The sequence below is a fragment of the Rana temporaria genome, chromosome 1 (assembly GCF_905171775.1).
Source record: "Rana temporaria chromosome 1, aRanTem1.1, whole genome shotgun sequence".
NCBI classification, from domain to species: Eukaryota; Metazoa; Chordata; class Amphibia; order Anura; family Ranidae; genus Rana; species Rana temporaria.
In genome coordinates, this window is record NC_053489.1 from 589,527,037 (window position 1) to 589,551,915 (window position 24,879).

At 47.2% G+C, this 24,879-nt stretch overlaps 1 protein-coding gene across 1 annotated transcript in view; it reads right to left on the reverse strand.

Moving 5' to 3' along the window:
- The window catches only part of WDR19 (WD repeat domain 19), a 93,971-nt gene that overhangs the window by 68,084 nt on the left and 1,008 nt on the right, over positions 1-24,879 (reverse strand). Inside the window, exons 2-9 of the mRNA XM_040335125.1 lie at positions 22,454-22,545; positions 19,129-19,194; positions 17,087-17,212; positions 11,950-12,065; positions 8,972-9,087; positions 6,844-6,924; positions 4,352-4,464; positions 1,017-1,190 (exon numbers count right to left, since the gene is read on the reverse strand). Coding sequence (XP_040191059.1) covers positions 1,017-1,190; positions 4,352-4,464; positions 6,844-6,924; positions 8,972-9,087; positions 11,950-12,065; positions 17,087-17,212; positions 19,129-19,194; positions 22,454-22,545 — 884 coding nt within the window. The remainder of the gene's footprint in view (positions 1-1,016; positions 1,191-4,351; positions 4,465-6,843; positions 6,925-8,971; positions 9,088-11,949; positions 12,066-17,086; positions 17,213-19,128; positions 19,195-22,453; positions 22,546-24,879) is intronic.

A 24,879-nucleotide genomic window follows, 5' to 3' on the forward strand; every position in this document is an offset into this window, starting at 1 on the left:
AGTTTCCCTGTTCATTTGTTCACTGACTAATCATTAAGACAAGGAAAGGGCCAGTAAAATACACATTTACCTTAGCCCACTCTCCATGCTGACACATCCTCTGCAGCAGCTAGCAGGAGGGGGGGGGGGAAGCCGGAAACTCTGCGGGGGATGAGGGAGCCAGGAGAGTACACAGGGGCCTGGGGGCAGCAGGAGCTGGATAGGAGGGTCGGAATGTTGAGAAACTGATCCCCTCTATTTTCCTCTTCCAGTCGCAGAAAGGCTGCAGGAGGAAAAGGGAGGGGATTGGTTGCTTTATATGTCACCCCCACTGCCCCTCCTCTATACGCTGGCCCTCCCTGTTTTTTTCATCCTGGAACAAATCCTCTCCACCCCCCAGCACAAATTCTTAACCCCTCAAATCCCCCTTCCCAGCGCAACACCCCTCCAGCGTGGCACAAATCACCCCCTCCCCCCCAATGTTTCAGAGTGGGCACCCAGGTCACTTTCCCCATATCTCTTACAGGGTGGCAGGGGTCCCAGACGCTGAAATTCCCCCCTCTGAGGCAGACAGCATCTCTTTGATTGGGTGGGTAAGAGAATATGTCCTGGGGGGGCGCTTTGGGAGGGGACAGGACTTACAAGGTGTGGTGACAAATCCGATTCGCCCTTCCCCCCAGCACCCTGTCTTCTCCACTCCCAAAGTACCCCCCAGCACATATCCTCTTACCACCCACTTATTACTCCTCAGGTGTATTTTCATATTAACTCTTAGCTCTGGGAAGTAGCACAGTGTGTCTAAACTGTAGTTTGCTGGGGGAGGGGCCCAGGGCCCCCCACTGTGGTGAAATGCCAGAGCCCGGTCACAATTGTGACTTCTGCGACCCTGGTAGTTTCGCTACCGAGTCCAGGGCTGATTTTAACAGCCTGCTTAGTCCTGACTGAGTGTAAACATGGAATGATACTGTTATCAGCAATCAATGCACATAAGGATAAATGGTTGGTGTGGGAAAAAAAATAAAAAATCTTTCACTTACTTGTTGTCGCCACAAGATGCAGCTTTGTTCAATGACTGTGAAATGGCGATACTGGTTAGACTATCTTTGTGGTTGCTTGCCTGGAACAGCTCTTGACCAATCTCACTCATATGTGTGGAAATCACCACAAAGAAGCCAAGGGAGAAGCCAATCATGATGTAGCCATCACCATACCTGGCCAAATACAAGGAACAAACCTCAAATACAGCAATCAAACACTTCATTATTCAATAAAAACATATCCATGGTTCTCAGTTATGCCAACTTCTACCATAAATGCCTTACGTGATCTGGTTGGAAAAATCACACAGATACAAAACCATGTTGAAACAGAGTTCCACCCAAAAGTGGAAATTCCGCTTTAAAGGACTCCTGACCACATTTGGCATGTCATTTTTTTTGGGGGGGGGTAACAAGTTTTGACATGTACCCATCTCCCACTTACACTCACGGGGGCGAGGCGCCATAAGCTAAGCGGAAGTTTTCCTCTTCCCCTCCCATCTTCTGGGCACATCACAGATTCACGCATGCACAGTGCACACCTGGCTGTGAAGCCGCAAGCTGTCGCAGCCAGGTACCCACACTTGCAATGCCAGTGCTGCGGAGAGTAGAGGGAAAGAAGCTAGGCTTCAGGCGGCCGCATCGCTGGATCGTGGGACGGGTGAGTGTGTTTTTATAAAAAAATCAGCAGCTACACTTTTTGTAGCCGCTGACTTTCAATAAAAACAGAAATGCCTGGAACTCCTCTTTAACCTCTTTGCCACAGACAAAAGACTTCTACAGCGCGGTCGAGTTGTTCTGGGAGGACGTCCTCCCAGAATCCTCCTCTCGCGCGCCCCCTGGTAGCGGCCGTTTACCATGTGATCGCTCCGTCAAATGACGGATCGATCACTTGTAAACAAACCGGCGTCATGTGATGACGCCGGTTCCTCCCTCTCCTCCCTGTACCGATCGGTACAGTGTGAGAGGAGAGGGGGGAGAGCGGAAGCAGCAGCAGCTGCTGTGGGCTGGATCTGTGACAAATGCAGTCACAGATCCAGCCATCCATCCCTGCGCAATACTCTGCAATAACACCAATACTCTGCAATAACCTCCCCATACTCTGCAATACCCCCCATACTCTGCAATACCCCCCATACTCTGCAATACCCCCCATACTCTGCAATACCCCCCATACTCTGCAATACCCCCCATACTCTGCAATACCCCCCATACTCCGCAATACCTGCTAATATGACAGAAACGAGAATTTTTATTTTATTTTTACAGAATTTTCAGTGTTTTTTCTTTTATAGCGCAAAAAATAAAAAACCCAGAGGTGATCAAATACCACCAAAAGAAAGCTCTATTTGTGGGAAAAAAAGGACAACAATTTCAGATGGGCACAATGTTGTATGACTGAGTAATTGTCATTCAAATTGTGAGAGCACCGAAAGCTGAAAATTGGTCTGGTTAGGAAGGAGGTTTAAGTGCCCAGTGGTCAAGTGGTTAAACACAAGGGATGCCCCGTAGGTCTATAAAAAAAAACCTTCAGCTGACCATACACTGTTATACGTTTCTTGTTCAGCCCTGCGGGCTGGATAAGATAAACTATGGATTCCCCTTACATCCTAAACAGCATGCATAGAGAAATCTCCCCTTCTGGCTATTGTATTCTGACAGATGTAAAAATACCCAAACAGTGCCTGGATCTGATTGGATGCAAGTACTGTTTGGACAGGAATTTTCCTCCCAGCTCCTTTGATTTTCAGATCGCAGGATGTCAGGAGGGAGCATGCTGACAGGGCCACCCCTGCCTTGAATTTCATCATATATAATGTTGCTGCGGAAAACAGAAAGAAAGGGCTATGAGTAAAGACAGTCATATAGAGAAGAGAGATTTTATAAAAAATATACAGTACAGAGTTATCCAAAAATTGTATTAGTACGACTTGGACCTTGAAGAAGCTTGTCCTGAAAATTTGGATGTTGGTGCAAATAAAAAAACGTATCACAGACGGTAGTCAACTGTTTTTGATCCAAAAATACAGATTTTAAGAAAAAATATACAATTGCATTGTATTGTCAGCAGAGAATGTTTAGTCACATTGCAGGTAATAATAGCCGGATTCACGTAGGACTTACGCCGACGTATCTTCTGATAAGGCGCGTAAGTTCTCGGATGCGCCGTCGTATTCTCAATACAAGATACGCCTGAATTTTGGCTTGATCCGACCGACGTAAGTCTCCTACACCGTTGTATCTTGGGCGCATATTTACGCTGGCCGCAAGGCGCGCTTCCATTGATTTACGCGTCGAATATGTAAATGATCTAGATACGCCGATTCACAAACGTACTTACGCCCGTCGCTGTAATCTACACCGTTTACGTAAGGCGTACGTCCGGCGTAAAGTTATTCCACCTAAAGCAGGGGTAAGTCATGTTAGGGTATGGACGACGGAACAGCCGTCGTATTTTACGTTTACGTAAGTCGTACGTGAATGGGGCTGGGCGTAGGTTACGTTCACGTCGAATGCATTGAGCCGGCGTATCTTAGGGAGTATATGCAACGTGATTCTGAGCATGCGTCGTTCGTTCGGCCCTTCATTTACATGGGGTCACGCTTCATTATAATAGATCACGCCCACTACCTTTCTACTTTGAATTAGGCGGGCTTACGCCGACCAATTTACGTTACGCCGGCGCAAGTTTGGGAGCGAGTGCTTTGTGAATACTGCACTTGCCTCTCAGAGTTACGTTGGCGCAGCGCATATGAGATGCGCTACGCCGGCACAAAGATGCGCCGATCTACGTGAATCCGACTATAAGTGTGTAAAGATATTTTCAGAACATAGGATTTTTTTTTTTGTTTGTAACCCCACTATGGAGATTCTCCCTCACTTCCTGTCCCTGTGACATCAGTACAAGAAATGAAGGTGTCACTGAGAAGAGAAGATACAAACAAGTCTGAAGTATTTTACTAAAATTGTGTTTTTGCTTTTGTCTTAATTGCTGTTGAACAAATCTATCATCACTTTGGAAATGTTCCCTTTGGGGGCACAAAAGGCAATACAATTCTGATAGGGGTACAATCTCTGCTCTATCCAAAACAAAAAACATAATAAAATAATTTTGACTGGAATTGGATGAAACCCACTAATTTTACTGTTTTTATGACATCGGGGCTTATTTATAATAGAGGGGTGATATTGCTATACACTGGGGGTACGCAAGTTGTGGATTGCATTTTACAGCCCATTCATAAATTGAAGATGGGATGTGTAGCCTCCAATGTTATGCTTGATCTGCGGTATTTCAGTGGAAAGCTGTAAACACATCTTGATATTTTTTTTACCATTTGTGGGCCACAATGGCCCCATAGCGTTGCTGAAAGGCCAGTTCTATAGGATTGTCTGGATCATTCAGATTGAAGAGGAACAAGGTTTTCTTTCCAACAACAACGCTTACCTGAGAAGAGCAGAAAATATAGCATTAGATAAATAGAAAGAAAGATAACAATAATCAATAAAAACTGTGTACAACTGTAAGGATGAGCTCCGGCATGTTCGCACAGCCCACGTACAGAGACCGCAAGGAAGTCGGAACTGCGCTGCGCTAATCACAGGCAGTGAGACATTGTCCTGATCTCTACAGCCGCACATCGGGACAATGTCTCACTGCCTGTGATTAGCACAGTGCCGACTTCCTGGCGGGCTCTGCACGTGGGGTGTGAGAACACGCCGGAGCTCATCCTTATACAACTGTGAACATTCCAAATAATATAATTTCAGGTTATGTGCGCAATGCAATTGTCACCTTACAAGATATAGCCAAAGGTTTGTAAACACCCGACTATCACATTTTTGGCCAAAAGTATGTGGACATCCCATCAAGCTTCTTAGTTTCGGTGTTTCCAGTGAAGAGTACTGCTAATGCTAGACCACATAGCACAAATACATTTTAGACAATTGAGTGTTTCTAGCTTTGTGGCAACAGTTCAGTGAAGACACTTCTCTAGCAGTATGACTGTGTCCATGTGCACATAGCTAGGTCCATATAGACATTGTATGGTAAGTTTGGTGTAGAAAAGCTAGTGTGGCCTACACAGAGCCCTAGCTTATACCTGGTACACATGGGCCAAATATTAATTTAGTTTTTGGAGCAACGTCGCACGACCGCGCAATTGTCAGTAAAAGCGACGCAGTGCCGAATCGCAAAAAGTACTCTGGTCTTTGACCAGCAATATGGTCCGGGGGTTAAGTGGTTAAAGGGGGCTCCCAGATTCCGATAAGCCCCCCGCTCGCAGACCCTGACAACCAATGGCCAGGGTTGTCGGGAAGAGGCCCTTGTCCCCATCAACATGGGGACAAGGTGCTTTAAGGTGGGGGGGGGTCACAGGGCCCCCCTCCCCCAAAGCACCTACCCCCCCATGTTGAGGGCATGCGGCCTGGTAGGGTTCAGGAGGGGGGTGCTTGCTCGTCCCCACCCCCTTTCCTGACCGGCCGGGCTGCGTGCTCGGATAAGTCAATACAGAGCTTGTCATACAGGCTAATAGAAAGTGAGATCCTCCACCAGAGACTAAGGATGGCCTCTCACCTCAGCTATTCGACCTGTGGCTAGGTCAAATAGCATGTAATAATCCTCCAAGGTACAGATGGATTCAGCAACCAATCAACCAGCTATGAGTTTCTCCAGACACAACCAGCAAAGGGGCTCAGCAATCCATGGACCGGTAGGTATTAAATGACAAAAGAGAAGGGATAGTGCTCTCTGTATGCAACAAGTTTATTAAAACAGAACAGATAAAACCACTCACATTTGCTGACACTCTCAGCCGAGTGTGTAGCGAACAGCGTGTCTCAGAGCTCAGGGCATCCGGATAGACAGCCGGCGTGTAGGTCAAGATGTGAGGCAGACGAACGCGGGTGACGTCGACGTGACTCCTCCCCCCTGACGTCGACGTGACTCCTCCGAGGGGGAGGAGTCACGTCGACGTCACCCGCGTTCGTCTGCCTCACATCTTGACCTACACGCCGGCTGTCTATCCGGATGCCCTGAGCTCTGAGACACGCTGTTCGCTACACACTCGGCTGAGAGTGTCAGCAAATGTGAGTGGTTTTATCTGTTCTGTTTTAATAAACTTGTTGCATACAGAGAGCACTATCCCTTCTCTTTTGTCATTTAATACCTACCGGTCCATGGATTGCTGAGCCCCTTTGCTGGTTGTGTCTGGAGAAACTCATAGCTGGTTGATTGGTTGCTGAATCCATCTGTACCTTGGAGGATTATTACATGCTATTTGACCTAGCCACAGGTCGAATAGCTGAGGTGAGAGGCCATCCTTAGTCTCTGGTGGAGGATCTTCTTTCCCTGTGGGTCACTGATCTCACTAATCTCAAGAAGTTATTCTCACTGCAGTCACCATTGTTTACTTTGAAGCACGTTTTGGAAACTCTTTCACTTGTGCACTATATGGACTTTCTTTGCATTTAATATAATTATTGTATAGTTAATTATTTTTCACTTGCGCCGCACTTTATATTTATTTGATTTCACTTTGGGACATTTTTGGATTGATCCTGCAGTGCTGGCTTGCATTATTTAATTGTATTGTTATTTTTCCAGCGCTGAATTATTTCATTTTTTCAATAGAAAGTGAGACCCTACAATAGTAATCTGTAATTGGATGTCAGCTACATATCCAAATAGGTCCTATAAATAAAGAAAAATAGCAAACCAAAAATACAGTATGTAGAAGTATGTCATTTATATATTTAATTACAACAATGTGTTTCACACATAATGAAAATGTTATGAAAAATGTAAGACTGTTGCTTTAACTCTTACTGTGCTCTCGCCTTGTGATGATCTTTCATCTGTCTTCATAACAGAGAACTGGATGTCGCTTGGCTCCATTCTCACCGAGGTCTGTAAATCAAGAATATCATATTTTTTTTTTTTACTACAGTTATCTTTCTGTTAACTCCTGTAAGAGGTCTTTAAAGCAAAATCATAAGTCCAAAGCAACAGATTCACTTTAATGCATCTCTACCTCCAGCTGTGAAGGTACAATGCAAAAGTCACCTTTAACGTAAAACGTGTCCACAAGTTTACATTATATAGCAATGGACAGTACATTACCTCATCAGAAAATAAAATATTTGACTAGAATCTGTCAGCATCATCTATAAGAAACGATCAGGATCAGGTTTCTTACTTACATCTAATGTCCCGTACACACGATCGGTTTTCCTGTTGGAAAAATTCTGATGCTTTTGGTCGAGAATCCCGACCGTGTGTATGCTCCATCAGACTTTTTCCAACAGGAAAACTGCTGGAAAAAGATAGAGTGCAGGGTCTCTTTTTTCCCGTCAGGAAAAAAACTGATTGGAATTTCCGATCGTGTGTACACATCCCAACGCGCAAAATTCCTACGCATGCTCGGAAACAATTCGATGCATGCTCAGAAGCATTGAACTTAATTTTCTTGGCTAATCGTAGTGTTTTACGTCACTGCATTCTTGGCAGTTCACCAAACTTTTGTGTGACCATGTGTATGCAAGGCAGGTTTGAGAGGAATTCCGTCAGTGGCGGCTGGTGCTCAAATTTTTTTTGAGGGGGGGCGCAAACAAACGAAAAAAATTAAAAATTATCAATTGCAGCCTCATTGTGCCCATCAAATGCTGCCACTGTGCCCAAAAGCAGCCACTGTGCCATAAAATTGTCGCCACTGTGCCATGCCAAACGCAGCCACTGTTCCCATCAATTGTCCACTGTGCCATGCCATCAAACGCAGCCACTGTGCCATAAAATTGTCGCCACTGTGCCATGCCAAACGCAGCCACTGTTCCCATCAATTGTCCACTGTGCCATGCCATCAAACGCAGCCACTGTGCCATTAATTGTCGCCACTGTGCCCATCAATTGTCGCCACTGTGCCATGCCATAAATTGTCGCCACTGTGCCATGCCATTGTCGCCACTGTTTTCCATCAATTGTCGCCACTGTGCCATGCCAAATGCAGCCACTGTGCCATCAATTGCCGCCACTGTGCCATGCAATTGTCGCCACTGTGCCACGCCAAACGCAGCCACTGTGCCATCAATTGTCGCCACTGTGCTTATCAATTGTCGCCATCGCCACTGTGCCATCAATTGTCGCCACTGTGCCATCAATTGTCGCCACTGTGCCATGCCAAACGCAGCCACTGTGCAATGCCATTGTCGCCACTGTGCCCATCAATTGCCGCCAGTTTGCCTCGTAAAATGGCGCCAGATTGCCCCGCCCGGCACTTACCTTTCTCGGTCAGCCATCCTCCTCCACGATCCCTCAATGTCTTCTCCCGCCCTCGATGTCGCTTCAGCCAATCAGGTTACCGGTAACCAGATCCGGTGAACCTGATTGGCTGAGATGCGTGTCAGTGTTAACCAGGGAGTGCACACCCCGCGCATCCCCTGGTTAACTGTTTGGAAGCCGATTACAGCCCTCAGGCTGTAATCGGAAAGCCTATCAGAGTCGCTGGCTCTGATAGACACTTCCACAGCCAACCAGCTGCTGTTATTTAGATGGCTGGCGCTCGACAGGGGGCCGGGCATCTGAACAGTGGGCGGCAGCGGCGACAATACATAGATTCATGCAATGCATGAATCTATGTATTGTTTTTAGTGGCGGTGCAGGAGCAAGAGGGGGCAGCGCTCCTGCACCCACTATGGATGCACCGCCACTGAATTCCGTCTGAAATACCATCCAACTTTTTACCGACGGGAAAACCAATCGTGTGTATGGGCATTATAGTGGTCAATAGTGACTGAAATCTGATTTGTTGTTACTGGCACATTTGGGGTAAATGAAAGGCAGATCCATTAATTAATTTCAGCTCCTAATGATTTTCCACTACATCTATTGATAGGGTGTTCCACAAATGTACTATAAGGAAGCTAAATGAGTAGAATATGACTGGCAAACTGTGACATACCTGTCTGATTGTGTCTCCTTCCTGGTTGCTGATGGTGATCATTTTATCTTCCCCACCCAGTGCAAGTAAATTCTGAGAGCTCCAGCACCCACAGGTGATGCGTTTAGTGTGTTTACCTGCAGAGAGTAAAGTCAGCAATTCAGGTTACCAGTAACACCTGCCAGACATTAGCCCCACATAATCTGTCCCTTTATAATAAGAAAACTAGAATGTTTATGTCCGATAACATCAATATACCATTATGAACTTGTAGTAATCATTTCTGTACTTTTTACCCATATCTATTTCCAGTTATTGTGTGAATAATCAACCCAACCTTGCCTTCCAATCAGCATGCAATATAAGGTTTGGGTGAGGATCACTCAATTAGGTCTACCCTAAAGCTACTTTCACACTGGGGCATGGGGGGCGTCTGCGGTGAAGTGCTGCTATTTTTAGCTCGACTTTACCGTTGTTTTTGCAGAGCTTTGCGGCTTGCGATTTTAACCCCAGGAGCGGCCTAATAAGGTTAAAGTGACGCCTCTTCCGCAGCGTTGCCCATTGATTTCAATGGTCAGGGGCGCTGTACGAGCGGAGTATACCCCACTCCTACAGCACCTTAAAGATGCTGCTTGCAGGACTTTTTTGGGCGTCCTGCCAGTGCACCGCTCCAGCTGATGCTCCCATGCACAGCTACATCAGATTTTTCACTCTCCAGTTTTAGTAAATTAACCCCAATGTGTTAAACGGTCTTGCTGGAAAACCAGCATCTGACCGGTGGCCGATCTGCACTAGCAGCCAATGGCTGCCAGGGCTCATCAGTGTGTTCTGGTGGGGGGGGGCAGTCCTCCTATCAGAACACAATAGCACAGCGGGGGTGATCGCTGCACTAACATTGCTAAGTTAGTATAGCGACCTCTCACTTTTTTTTTCGTTCAGCCTAGACTTTATGGCCCAGATTCACAAAGCATTTACGCCGACGTATAACAAGTTACGCCGACGTAAGTGCAAATGTGCGCCGTCGTATCTGTGCGCCAGACCCACAAACTAATATGCGCCTAAAACCAGGCTACATCCCGCCGACGTATCTTGCTTACGCCCGAGTATGGTGCCGCTCCCATTGATTAGCCATTCAAACATGCAAATGAGGGAAATACGGCGATTCACGAACGTGCGTGTGCCCGGCGCATGCTACGCCAGATGCGCGTAAGTTGTATGTCCGGCGTAAAGTTATTCCCCATAAAGGAGGTGCAACCCAGCAACAGACATGCACAGGTCTGCACCAGGGAACACAAGCCGGCGTATTGTGCGTTGGACGTGTGTCTGGCTGGGCGTACGTTATGTTCACGGCGTACGCAGTGATCCGGCGTAGCTTAGGCAGTTTTGCCGGCGTGGTTGTGAGCAGGCGCATAGGGGTGCGTCCACGTCACGGCGCATGCCCAGTTCGTGATACGTACCTGTCTGGCACTCGGCCCATCATTTGAATGGGATCACGCCTCATTTGCATGGGTTCACGCCCACTTCCACCTAAGCCGACGTGCGCCTTCGAAACCCACGCTGGCGCAGCCTTGGAGCACTGGCTTGCTGAATGCGATGCTTACCTCTCTGCACTGCGTTGGCGTAGCGTACAGTGTGTGCTCTACTGCGGCGTAATGTGCGCCCTGCTCTCTGTGAATCTGGGCCTATGTATGTACCTAGCCTAACTCTAGGGGGCGGCAGCACACATGTCCAACCTGGTCAGTAACCATTCCCTTCAAGATCTGTCAACCATGAGTTTGCAAGTATCCATAGACAATACTGTTGTTGATTGTTCTTGCAAAAATGGACACAACAATAGAAAACTTTGTCTGTCCTCTATAAATATTTTTAGTACATAAAATGCCTGCCACAATATAGAACCATAGAAGAGTGGCATCAGAAAAAAGATCAAGTGGTCCATCGAGCCTGCCCTATTTATTAATTTTTATATTTATATTTTTTTACTTTTTGTCTGAGTACAGATCTATGTTTGCCCCAGGCATGTTTGAATCCACTTACTGTTAACTGACTCACTACCTCTGCTGGAAGTCTGTTCCAGGCATCAACTCCTCTTCCTGATTTTGACTTCATAATGAAAATACTGCCCCCCTGAACCTTTTTCACACCCATTACGTATGTACAGGTTTCAATCACATCTTCTTTTTTCTATAAATAGACTAAGACTAAGCCTAAGGCATACTGGCCCGGATTCAGAGAGCAGTTACGACGGCGTATCTCTGGATACGCCGTCGTAACTCTGAGTTGCGGGGTCGTATCTATGCGACCGATTCATAGAATCAGTTACGCATAGATTTCCCTAAGATCCGACCGGCGTAAGTGTCTTACACCGTCGTAGCTTAGGCTGCATATTTACGCTGGCCGCTAGGTGGCGCTTCCGTAGATTTACGCAAGGAATATGCAAATTAGGTAGATACGCCGATTCAGAAACGTACGTCCGTCCGGCGCATTTTTTTACATTGTTTACGTTAGGCTTTTTCCGGCGTAAAGTTACCCCTGCTATATGAGGCGTATCCTATGTTAAGTATGGACGTGGTTCCCACGCCGAATTTTGAAAATTTTACGTTGTTTGCGTAAGTCGTTCGCGAATAGGGCTGTACGTAAGTTACGTTCACGTCTAAAGCATTGACGATTTGCGGCGTAATTTCGAGCATGCGTACTGGGATTTTTCACGAACGGCGCATGCGCTGTTCGTAAAAAACGTCAATCACGCAGGGTCACCATTAATTTAAATAAAACACGCCCACATCATCCACATTTGAATTAGGCAGGCTTACGCCGGACCACATACGTTACGCCGCCGTAACTTAGGGCGCAAGTTCTTTCTAAATACGGAACTTGCGCCCTAATTTACGGCGGCGTAACGTATCTGAGATACGTTACACCCGCCGATAGATACACCATTGTATCTGAATCCGGGCCACTATGTCTATCATAAAGTCCAAGGTATTTTGCAGTCTTACCGAGCACAGGTACCTTCCGAGACGTCTGCAGGTTATAAATCAGTAGATTCCCTTTGGATGTCCCGACAGCTAGCAAGGAGCCAGCCTTGGACCACAGGAGGTAAGCCATCTGATCTCTAAAGTAAGAGAAAAAATATTGATATATGACGGTGTATGAAGGGAAACTAGAACGCGTTTAGGTCAATTTTATATTAAGGCTCCATTCACACTAGCCAAACTCCAAAGTCGCACAATTTCCAGCGGCGCGACTTTGATCTGACTTTACACTCTTTAGATCAAAGTCGCATCAAAGTAGTGCAGGCACCTTTTCAAAGTCGCTGCAACTTTAAGTTGCACTGATCTGAATGGGTGCCATTGAAAAGAATGGGCTGTGACTTGTCATGTGACTTTGATGTCCAAAGTTGCATGAAAAGTGTGAACGGGTGCCATTAAAAAGTGTGAATAGAGTTTAATTGTTTTTTTTTTTTATATATATAAATATAAACAGTAGTTTATTCTATAAACACATGCATGCAAAATATTTTTTTTACAAATACTTATTTAACCACTTAACCCCCGGACCATATTGCTGGTCAAAGACCAGAGCACTTTTTGCGATTCGGCTTTCTTTTGGTGGTATTTGATCACCTCTGCAGTTTTTAGTTTTTGCGCTATAAACAAAAATAGAGCGACAATTTTGAAAAAAAAAAAGAATATTTTTTACTTTTTGCTATAATAAATATCCCCCAAAAATATATATAAAAAACATTTTTTCCTCAGTTTAGGCCGATACGTATTCTTCTACATATTTTTCGTTTAAAAAAAATTGCAATAAGCGTTTATTAATTGGTTTGCGCAAAAGTTATAGCGTTTACAAAATAGGGGGTATTTTTATGGCATTTTTATTAATAATTTTTTTTTTACTAGTAATGGCAGCGATCACAGATTTTTTTCGGTACTGCGACATTATGGCGGACACTTTTGATACATTTTTGGGACCATTGGCATTTTTATAGCGATCAGTGCTATAAAAATGCATTGGATTACTATAAAAATGCCACTGGCAGTGAAGTGGTTAACACTAGGGGCGCGGGGGAAGGGGTTAAGTATGTCCCTGGGTGTGTTCTAACTGTAGGGGGGGTGGACTGACATGGGGAAATGACTGATCTTCTGTTCATACATTATATGAACAGAAAATCACCAGTTCTCCCCCTGACAGGACCGGGAGCTGTGTATTTACACACACAGCTCCCGGTCCCCGCTCTGTAACGAGTGATTGCGCGTGCCCGGCGGCGATCCCGCCCGCCGGGCACACGCACGGGAGTCAGGGGCGAGCGGGGGGCTAGTGGCCTGCGCGAGAGCCGACGTATAGCTACGTGATCTCGCGCAGGGGAGCCGACCTGCCGCTGTTAAACGACGGCGGCTGGTCGGCAACCAGTTAAAAAGTCCAACTAAACCAATACATTTTATTTTGTTTAAATAGAGTAGGGAATGGTTAGGACCGATGATGTTCAGTTGTGTGACTTTTTGGGGAGGTTCATTCTCTCAGTGCTAGTGGGAATAAAATCGAGGGGAATTGGAAAAGAATAATCACCAGAACAAGACTAGAGGGGAATCTTCCTTGGGAACAAGGGACACGTGTTCCAGTGATAGTTGTCTAAGGTTGGGTTCACACTATTGCGAATTTATTGCGGGTTTCCCCACATCAAAATCACATGTCAGGAGATTGTGACTGGCTCTCTATGGAGCCGGTGTTCTGTCAATATGTGCCCGCCGTCGAAAAGTGCCTGCGCAGAACGGAACGGCACTCCAGCTGATTTCCCAATCAGTTGGAGTGATGTCACCATTGTGCATGTGCACATCGTAGCAGGGCTGTCTTAATGAGAGGGCACATCTGGGCACTGCCCAGGGGCCCCAGCACTTTCCCCAAAGCAGCTGGTCCTTGAGCCCATGCTGCCCCGAAATTGGGGGCCCCATGATGGCACTGAGAGTGATAAATACACAGGGGAGGCAGTCTGCCTCCTACCTACTTGATGTCTGTTTACCTGCACTGTCATCATTGTAGGGGCCCCAGAGCATTACTTTGCCCAGGGGCCCGTGATGCTATTAAGATGGCCCTGCATCGTAGGACCCTTTTTCGTCAGGAGATACAATTTCACGGGCAATTTTTAATGCTACGCAAACAACGGAGGGACACCGTATTGGCCATATTGTGCCTCGTTGTTGCACCACAGGTTTACAGTGAGGCACAATCTGACATCTAAGGTGTCCCTCTGCTCTTTGCATAGCTTTCAATTGTGCCCATGAAATGGTATGTCCCGTCAAAAAAAAACTCCTACAATGTGCGCATGCGCTATGGTAATGTCACTTGGTTCACACATCTCCGGAAAGGCTGCAGAGCGAATTGCACAGTAGCCCTGAAAACGGTGAATAGGGACGCACCGGACCCCAGCTGTGAACCTCTCCGTAAGGCAGTGTGAACCCAGCCTCAGACACAGTTGGAGAGATGACCTGTCACTTTCTGTTGACTCTACAGGACAGGAAGTGAAGGGAGTTCTCCCCATTGGAACGCAGATGGCAAAAAATACAACAGAGGTTTTAACTATTCCATACTCAAAAATGTTTTGGCTTCATATACAATTTAATGAACAACAAAGGATTCCTAAACCACTATGGATGAAAATGTATACTTCTTTTTTTTTTTACCTCGGACCATAAAAAAAAAAAAAAAAAATATATATATATATATAAAGCCTTTGTAATTCCCCTTAAAGCAGGGATGTCCAATGTCTGGCCCGTGGGCCAATCGCGGCCCGCGTTCCGGCCGCCCCACCTGGTGATCTTGACATGTATATGTTTTGTGGCCCCCAACGAACCCCTGAGAGCCGGGGGCCACAAAAGATAGGTATGCTGGCTGCCTTGGAGGAGAGGAACTTGTGCCGTGCAGACAGGAGAGTATTTCCTTGTTTACACGGCATCCTGTGTAAAAGGAAGTCCCGTCTCCTGCACTGCCATTGGACAACTGTTCTGTCCATCACAGGAGGCGGCACTTTCAATTAAAGAGGCCCATTGAAAAAACAGTCCCGCCACCTCCCTGTCTCATCTGCTGACAGCAATGGTGAGTCTGCATTCATGTCAATGTGGGTGCTGCATTCATGGCTATACGGCGGGGTGCTGCATTCATGGCAATACGGCGGGTGCTGCATCCATGGCAATACGGCGGGTGCTGCATCCATGGCAATACGGCGGGTGCTGCATCCATGGCAATACGGCGGGTGCTGCATCCATGGCAATACGGCGGGTGCTGCATCCATGGCAATACGGAGGGTGCTGCATCCATGGCAATACGGAGGGTGCTGCATCCATGGCAATACGGCGGGTGCTGCATTCATGGCAATACGGCGGGTGCTGCATTCATGGCAATACGGCGGGTGCTGCATTCATGGCAATACAGCGGGTGCTGCATTCATGGCAATACGGCGGGTGCTGCATTCATGGCAATACGGCGGGTGCTGCATTCATGGCAATACGGCGGGTGCTGCATTCATGGCAATACGGCGGGTGCTGCATCCATGGCAATACGGCGGGTGCTGCATTCATGGCAATACGGAGGGTGCTGCATTCATGGCAATACGGAGGGTGCTGCATTCATGGCAATACGGAGGGTGCTGCATTCATGGCAATACGGAGGGTGCTGCATTCATGGCAATACGGAGGGTGCTGCAATCATGGCAATACGGAGGGTGCTGCATTCATGGCAATACGACGGGTGCTGCATTCATGGCAATACGGCGGGTGCTGCATTCATGGCAATACGGCGGGTGCTGCATTCATGGCAATACGGAGGGTGCTGCATTCATGGCAATACGGAGGGTGCTGCATTCATGGCAATACGGAGGGTGCTGCAATCATGGCAATACGGAGGGTGCTGCATTCATGGCAATACGACGGGTGCTGCATTCATGGCAATACGGCGGGTGCTGCATTCATGGCAATACGGCGGGTGCTGCATTCATGGCAATACGGCGGGTGCTGCATCCATGGCAATACGGCGGGTGCTGCATCCATGGCAATACGGCGGGTGCTGCATCCATGGCAATACGGAGGGTGCTGCATCCATGGCAATACGGAGGGTGCTGCATCCATGGCAATACGGAGGGTGCTGCATCCATGGCAATACGGCGGGTGCTGCATTCATGGCAATACGGCGGGTGCTGCATTCATGGCAATACGGCGGGTGCTGCATTCATGGCAATACAGCGGGTGCTGCATTCATGGCAATACGGCGGGTGCTGCATTCATGGCAATACGGCGGGTGCTGCATTCATGGCAATACGGCGGGTGCTGCATCCATGGCAATACGGCGGGTGCTGCATTCATGGCAATACGGAGGGTGCTGCATTCATGGCAATACGGAGGGTGCTGCATTCATGGCAATACGGAGGGTGCTGCATTCATGGCAATACGGAGGGTGCTGCATTCATGGCAATACGGAGGGTGCTGCAATCATGGCAATACGGAGGGTGCTGCATTCATGGCAATACGACGGGTGCTGCATTCATGGCAATACGGCGGGTGCTGCATTCATGGCAATACGGCGGGTGCTGCATTCATGGCAATACGGCGGGTGCTGCATTCATGGCAATACGGCGGGTGCTGCATTCATGGCAATACGGCGGGTGCTGCATTCATGGCAATACGGAGGGTGCTGCATTGATGGGCACTGACCCTTATTTTTCTTTACAGTTATTTATTTAAAATTTACGATTTCTTTTCCTGAAACTTCCTTTTTAAAGTGAAGGTGCGTGTTATAAGCCGAATAACATGCCCAAGCTCATCTCTTCACCACATAGAGCCACAAAGGCAAGAGAATTCTTGTTGGGCCGTGTATTAGTGCTCAGAGGAACACACTTAGACCAAATTTTAATGGTTTAAAGAATGTCAGGCCATCAACCATGTTCACTTCATCAAATCTGGCCCTCTTTGAAAAAAGTTTGGACACCCCTGCCTTAAAGCTTTAAAATGGCATTATGGTAACGCAAGGAAATTTCTCCTATATAGTTTAGCTCATTCTGCTGCATGCAGTAGCTATTTTTAAATAATTATACAAATATACACAAAAGCAAGAAATCAAAGATTTAAAGCAAATCTGACTTACCTCATGCCACTGTCTAACTGGCTGGTTTTACGTGTATTAGGATCCCACATGTATATGGAACTAGACTTATCAGCAACAACAGCCAAGGCATTTCCATCTTTGTCCCAGTCCATGGACACACATGAGCTAAAGTAAAGGTGAAATTCAGATTATAAGACTTAATACAAAACAGAATGACATGACATACAGTATTGTGCAAAAGCTTCAGGCAGGTGTGAAGAAATGCTGTAAATTAGGAAAGGTTTTAAAAATATATATTGTAATTGTTTATTTTTATCAAGTTATGAAATGCAAAGTAAGCGAACAGAAGAAAAATTTTAATCAAATCAATATCTGGTGTGGTAAAGCGTCGGTGGTAAAGCGCCGCTATTTTTAGCGGCGCTTTACCAGCTCTATTTGCCCACTAGCGGGCGCTTTTAACACTCGCTAGCAGCTGAAAATAGGTTTAAACCGCCAGCAAAGCGCCGCTGCAGCAGTGCTTTATCGGTGGTTCGGCGGCACTGCCCATTGATTTCAATGGGCAGGGGCGCTGTATACACTGCTCCTACAGCGCCTCAAGAATGCAGCTGCCAGGACATTTTTGAGCGTCCTGCCAGCACACCGCTCCAGTGTGAAAGACCTCTGGCTTTCACACTGGAGTGAAAGAGGAGACTCTTTCAGGGCGCTTTGCAGGAATCCTGTCCACCCCCAACTGAAAGGTGCCCATTGTGGCAACGGAGGGGGGGGGGGGGGAATCAGATGAGCTTTAAGGTGAAAAACCTTGAGATGTTACAACTCCTTTAATGCTGATAATTATAGGCAGATACTTATCCAACATGTCATACCATCAGGGAGGCGTGTGATTGGTCCCAAATTTATTCTGCCGCAGGACAATGACCCCAAACATACAGCCAATGTCATTAAGGTGATGTTCCGGCCATAAAAATATATATATATATACATGATTACTCTATCTATTCTCTAAAACATATTAATACCTCCTGATCGCTAAATTAATCAGTTCAAAAATGTACCTTATATCTTCTCAGCGTACTTGAGGTCGTTTCCATGATGGGTAAGGGCATATGAAGCCCAGTTGATTATTCTTCCTGGTTTTTCAGCTAGAGGTGCATGCTGGGTAACCAGCATGCACCTCTTGATCTCGCGCATGCGCAGTAAAACAGCGCTCGTATCGTCGTTAGTTTGTTTGTTGCCATGACAATGGGCGGCGGCGGAACGCCCCGCCCTGTTGTTATGACAACGAATATCTCGCGCATGCGCAGTTAAACAGCGCGCATAGCACTGTAATGCCGACAGACTCCTGGGAAATGATGACACTCATTTCCCAGAAGGCCAGGTGAGTTAGGAGGTAGATCCACCGTGGAAGAGGAACTAGGCAGATTAGGAAATCTGCCTAGTAACAGCCATTTGCAGGCAAGAAAAAAATTAAAATTTTACAAGATGTTTTAATTTAAATGAAAGGGAAGCTAGTGAGCTGAAGTTTGTTTTTAGGGTGGAACTCCGCTTTAAGGACTATCTTCAGCATAAAGAATCACAAGGAGTGCTGGAAGTGATGGTTTGGCTCCTACACAGCCCTGATCTCAACATAATCGAGTCTATCTGGGATTACATGAAGAGACAAGGATTTGAGAAAGCCTACATCCACAGAAGATCTGTGGTCAGTTCTCCAAGATGTTTGGAACTACCTACCTGCCGAGTTCCTTCAACAACTGTGTGTAAGTGTATCTAGAAGAACTGATGCCGTTTAAAATGCAAAGGGTGGTCACACAAAATATTGATTGAATTTGTATTCCTCTACTTTACATTTTGTTAATTGATAAAAATAAAACAATTAAACACTTTTATCTGAAAGCATTCTAAATTTACAGCATTTTTTCACACCTGCCTAAAACTTTTGCACAGTATAGTAAAACTGTCCCTATCATCTTCCCTTGTATTATACAATTGTATACTAAAACACATATATAGCAAAAACAAGCTATAGATGGAAAAATGATGATAAAATATAAAGATAACAATACAAATATAAAGGATTCTATTACCCAGGTAAGTGGATTTCATCTTTCTTTTGGCCATGTCGATCATAGATTTTCACTGTATGATCCGCTCTACAGATGTATAATAAAAAGCATAAAGACAGCAACATTGTTAACATTCTTAATCCATAATAAAAGGGATTGTAACGGCAAATAAAGAAAATCATAAACATGTCATACTTGCTTGCTCTTTGCAATGGTTTTGCACAGAGCAGCCCCGATCCTCCTCTTCTCGGGTCCCCTGTCACCACTCTCAGTGCCCCAACCTACCGCTGACTGCACCCAAAGCAAGCCACTTGCTATGGGGGGCACTCGTGCTTGCTTGCTCTCGAACCCCACTCTCTGTGTCCTAAAGACACAGAGAGTGTGGCTCAGCCCTACCCCGCACTCCCTCCTCACTGGCTGTGATTGACAGCAGCCGGAGCCAATGGTGCATATCAGCCAATGAGCAGCGAGAGGCCTGGGAGAGTCTGCTCTTGTGCACAACGCTGGATTAAGATCAGGCTTAGGTAAGTATTAGCGGGGTAAGTATTAGCGGGCAGTTGCACACTGAAGGTTTTTTACAATGCTTATAATTTCCCTATATTACTTTATATATTATTAAAAGTTTTGACTTTTTTAAATATCCGTTTGTTCAGTGAACCGAATGTGTCATCTGATGGTATCACACCCCTCCATCTCTCCAAGCACAGGCAGTACAGCCTCAATTCCCCCAAAAATTGGGACGCTGTGTAAAATCTACATAAAAACAGAATGCAAAATTTTACAAATCTCATAACCCCAAATTTTATTCACAATAGAAAATATTTTAAGGCCCGGATTCACGTAGAATGGCGTATCTTTGTGCGGGCGTAACGTATCCTATTTACGTTACGCCTCCGCAACTTTTACAGGCAAGTGCCGTATTCTCAAACGAAAGTTGCAGCGGCGTAGCGTAAATAGGCCGGCGTAAGCCCGCCTAATTCAAATGTGGTAGATGTGGGCGTGTGTTATGTAAATTTTATGTGGCCCCGCGTAAATGCCGCTTTTTACAAACGGCGCATGCGCCGTCCGTGAAAGTATCCCAGTGCGCATGCTCCAAATTAACCCGCAAAAAGCCAATGCTTTCGACGTGAACGTAAATGACGCCCAGCGCTATTCGCAAACGTCTTTCCACAAACGATGTAAAATTTTCAAAATTCAACGCGGGAACGACGTCCATACTTAACATTGGTACGCCGCATCTACGCCTCATATAGCAGGGGTAACTTTACGCCGGGAAAAGCCTAACGTAAACAGCGTATCTGTACTGCATCGGCCGGGCGTACGTTCGTGAATTCGCGCATCTAGCTGATTTACATATTTCTAGGCGTAAATCAGCGTACACGCCCCTAGCGGCCAGCGTAAATATGCAGTTATGATCCGACGGCGCAAGAGACTTACGCCGGTCGGATCTAATACAAATCTATGCGTAACTGATTCTAAGAATCAGGCGCATAGATACGACGGCTCGGACTCAGAGTTACGACGGCATATCTGGAGATACGCCGGCGTAACTCGTTTGAGAATCCGGGCCTAAAATGTTTCAACTGATAAAATTTTGTAATTTTAAAAATGGTGACAGCAACACATCTCAAAGTTGGGACAGCGCCATGTTTACCACGGGTAGCCCCTGTATTTTTAACAACAATCTGTAGGGCTGGATTCACAACTATGTATTTTTAGTGCTTTTTGCAGATTTGCACTACAGAACGTGTTCCATAGGAAACCTTGTTAAATGCACTGTAATGCAAAAAAAATGTATTAAAAGAGCTGTGGGTTTCTTCATCTGTTTCTTTCTATGTATTAAACCCTTTGGGTAGTTTGGTGAGCAGCGTTGGGGTCGCTGGTCGGCCGCTATCGGTACCACTCCCAGTTTGAGGGCTGTGTACGAAAACACAAAGAACAGCTACCGTGATTGATTCATAGCTGATTTGACCCCTCGTCTCCGATGAAAGCGTCCTCCGGCCATGCAGCTCCTTTTGGAGGATGTCTCCTCTGCTCTTAAGAATTATGGTCACAGCCCAAAATGGCCATATACCAGTTCTTTAGTGATCACTGGTGTATGACACTAATGTAATTATGTACTGGTACTTTTCTATTTTGTATTGTATGGTTGTATATCTGTACAGTTTATAACCTTAATAAAAATAATTAGAAAAGAAAAGAGTATTGTGGGAATCGATTCCGATGTTGTCCCCTGATGCCTCTACACCGAGAACTGATCAATCAAAGACTGCTGATTGCTTAGTTACCAGGTCCGCTCTGAGCACTATCATTCACAGCTCTGCTTTCTGCCCCTCCAGCGCTCACTGGAGCCCCAGAGTGTGGAGGGTGCGGGAGCGGCTGGCTCAGGCTTTCAGTGGCATGCCGAGAGGCTGAGCCAGCTGCCAGTCAGGCATCTGGGTGGATTCCAACAATATTGTTGGGATCCCTGCACCGGCTCTGTGACATCAGCTGACAGCAAGCTTTAGCCTGATGTCGGCTGAATCTGGGTCACAGGAGTGCAGGACTAAGGGCCAAATCCACAAAGACCCAGCGTAACGGCGAAATTCTAATTTAAGTTACACTGCCTTAAAATTTCTACCTAAGTGCCCGATCCACAAAGCACTTACCTAGAAATTTCTGGCCGTGTAACTTAAATTCCGCCGCCGCAAGGCGTTCCTCATTTCATGGGGGCGAGTCCCATTTAAATGAGGCGCGCTCCCGCGCCGGCCGTACTGCGCATGCTCGTGACGTCATTTTCCGGACGTGCATAGCGCGAAATTACGTTACGCCGGGCTTTGTGGATTGCGACAGGTCAATAATGTTGCGTCAAAAAAAAAAAAAGATACGGCGCGAAAAAAAAATTCTAATTCGAAAAAAAAACGCGTCGTTAGACAGAAGGGTCTGCTTTTACATGGTGCACTAACTTTACACCATGTAAAAGCAGCCCTAATTTTGCGTATGCAACTTAATACTTACGGAGAAAAAACGAAGCAGAAAAGCTTTGTGGATCTCCGTAAGTGCTAATTTGCATACCCGAGGCGGCATTTCGACACAAAATGCCCCCAGCGGCGGATGCGGTACTGCATCCTAAGATCCGGCAGTGTAAGTCCCTTACACATGTCGGATCTTCTGCCTAACTATGGGAAACTGATTCTGTGGATCAGTTCCATAGTTAGAAACAGGGATACGACGGAGTAACAGCAGTTACTCTTTTGAGGATTTGGCCTAAGTGCTCTCCTGTGATGCACACAGAACTATAGCCAAAAGAGATTTGGTCATACGTCTCCATTTAAGCCAAGCAGTTGTATGACAATCATATGCTTACCCTGTAACCACAATGTAATTTCCTAAGGTCTTCTGCCAGACATATTGAATGGAATGTCCAAGCAAGCCCTTTTCAGTCAAACAAAATACCCGCTGGAAAACACAAACACAATTCTTTGAAAAAGCACTTTACAAAATATGAAAAGATCAAAGCAACAGTGCAAAATGTCAGGACTGAAAGTTTCATATCAAATAAAAGAAAAAACTTAACCCTCAAAATATTGTCAGTTTTAAAGTGACAGCTAGCAATTTTTAAGATTCTTTTTATTATGATTTACAAAACAAAATGTAACTAGGATATATAATAGGTAGATCACACACACAAAAAAGGAATAATCAAAGACTAGACCTCTTTGTCTCTGAGGTGAAGGGGGGTTGGAGGTCTCTGAGGTGAAGGGGGGGGTGGAGGTCTCTGAGGTGAAGGGGGGGTGGAGGTCTCTGATGTGAAGGGAGGGGTGGAGGTCTCTGATGTGAAGGGGGGTGGAGGTCTCTGATGTGAAGGGGGGTGGAGGTCTCTGATGTGAAGGGGGGTGGAGGTCTCTGAGGTGAAGGGAGGGGTGGAGGACTCTGATGTGAAGGGAGGGGTGGAGGACTCTGATGTGAAGGGAGGGGTGGAGGACTCTGATGTGAAGGGAGGGGTGGAGGACTCTGATGTGAAGGGGGGTGGAGGTCTCTGATGTGAAGGGGGGTGGAGGTCTCTGAGGTGAAGGGAGGGGTGGAGGTCTCTGATGTGAAGGGAGGGGTGGAGGACTTTGATGTGAAGGGAGGGGTGGAGGACTCTGATGTGAAGGGAGGGGTGGAGGACTCTGATGTGAAGGGAGGGGTGGAGGACTCTGATGTGAAGGGAGGGGTGGAGGACTCTGATGTGAAGGGAGGGGTGGAGGACTCTGATGTGAAGGGAGGGGTGGAGGACTCTGATGTGAAGGGAGGGGTGGAGGACTCTGATGTGAAGGGGGGGGGGGTGGAGGTCTCTGATGTGAAGGGAGGGGTGGAGGTCTCTGATGTGAAGGGGGGTGGAGGTCTCTGATGTCAAGGGGGGTGGAGGTCTCTGAGGTGAAGGGAGGGGTGGAGGACTCTGATGTGAAGGGAGGGGTGGAGGACTCTGATGTGAAGGGAGGGGTGGAGGACTCTGATGTGAAGGGAGGGGTGGAGGACTCTGATGTGAAGGGAGGGGTGGAGGACTCTGATGTGAAGGGAGGGGTGGAGGACTCTGATGTGAAGGGGGGTGGAGGTCTCTGATGTGAAGGGGGGTGGAGGTCTCTGAGGTGAAGGGAGGGGTGGAGGTCTCTGATGTGAAGGGAGGGGTGGAGGACTTTGATGTGAAGGGAGGGGTGGAGGACTCTGATGTGAAGGGAGGGGTGGAGGACTCTGATGTGAAGGGAGGGGTGGAGGACTCTGATGTGAAGGGAGGGGTGGAGGACTCTGATGTGAAGGGAGGGGTGGAGGACTCTGATGTGAAGGGAGGGGTGGAGGACTCTGATGTGAAGGGAGGGGTGGAGGACTCTGATGTGAAGGGAGGGGTGGAGGACTCTGATGTGAAGGGAGGGGTGGAGGACTCTGATGTGAAGGGAGGGGTGGAGGACTCTGATGTGAAGGGAGGGGTGGAGGACTCTGATGTGAAGGGAGGGGTGGAGGACTCTGATGTGAAGGGAGGGGTGGAGGTCTCTGATGTGAAGGGGGGTGGAGGACTCTGATGTGAAGGGGGGTGGAGGACTCTGATGTGAAGGGAGGGGTGGAGGACTCTGATGTGAAGGGAGGGGTGGAGGACTCTGATGTGAAGGGAGGGGTGGAGGACTCTGATGTGAAGGGAGGGTTGGAGGACTCTGATGTGAAGGGAGGGTTGGAGGACTCTGATGTGAAGGGAGGGGAGGAGGACTCTGATGTGAAGGGAGGGGAGGAGGACTCTGATGTGAAGGGAGGGGAGGAGGACTCTGATGTGAGGGGGGGGGGTGGAGGATTTTGATGGGAGGGGTGGGGTGGAGGACTCTGATGTGAAGGGAGGGGAGGAGGACTCTGATGTGAAGGGAGGGGAGGAGGACTCTGATGTGAGGGGGGGGTGGAGGATTTTGATGGGAGGGGGGGGGGGTGGAGGACTCTGATGTGAAGGGGGGAGGGGTGGGGGACTCTGATGTGAAGGGAGGGGTGGAGGACTCTGATGTGAAGGGAGGGTTGGAGGACTCTGATGTGAAGGGAGGGTTGGAGGACTCTGATGTGAAGGGAGGGGTGGAGGACTCTGATGTGAAGGGAGGGGTGGAGGACTCTGATGTGAAGGGAGGGGTGGAGGACTCTGATGTGAAGGGAGGGGTGGAGGACTCTGATGTGAAGGGAGGGGTGGAGGACTCTGATGTGAAGGGAGGGGTGGAGGACTCTGATGTGAAGGGAGGGGAGGAGGACTCTGATGTGAAGGGAGGGGAGGAGGACTCTGAT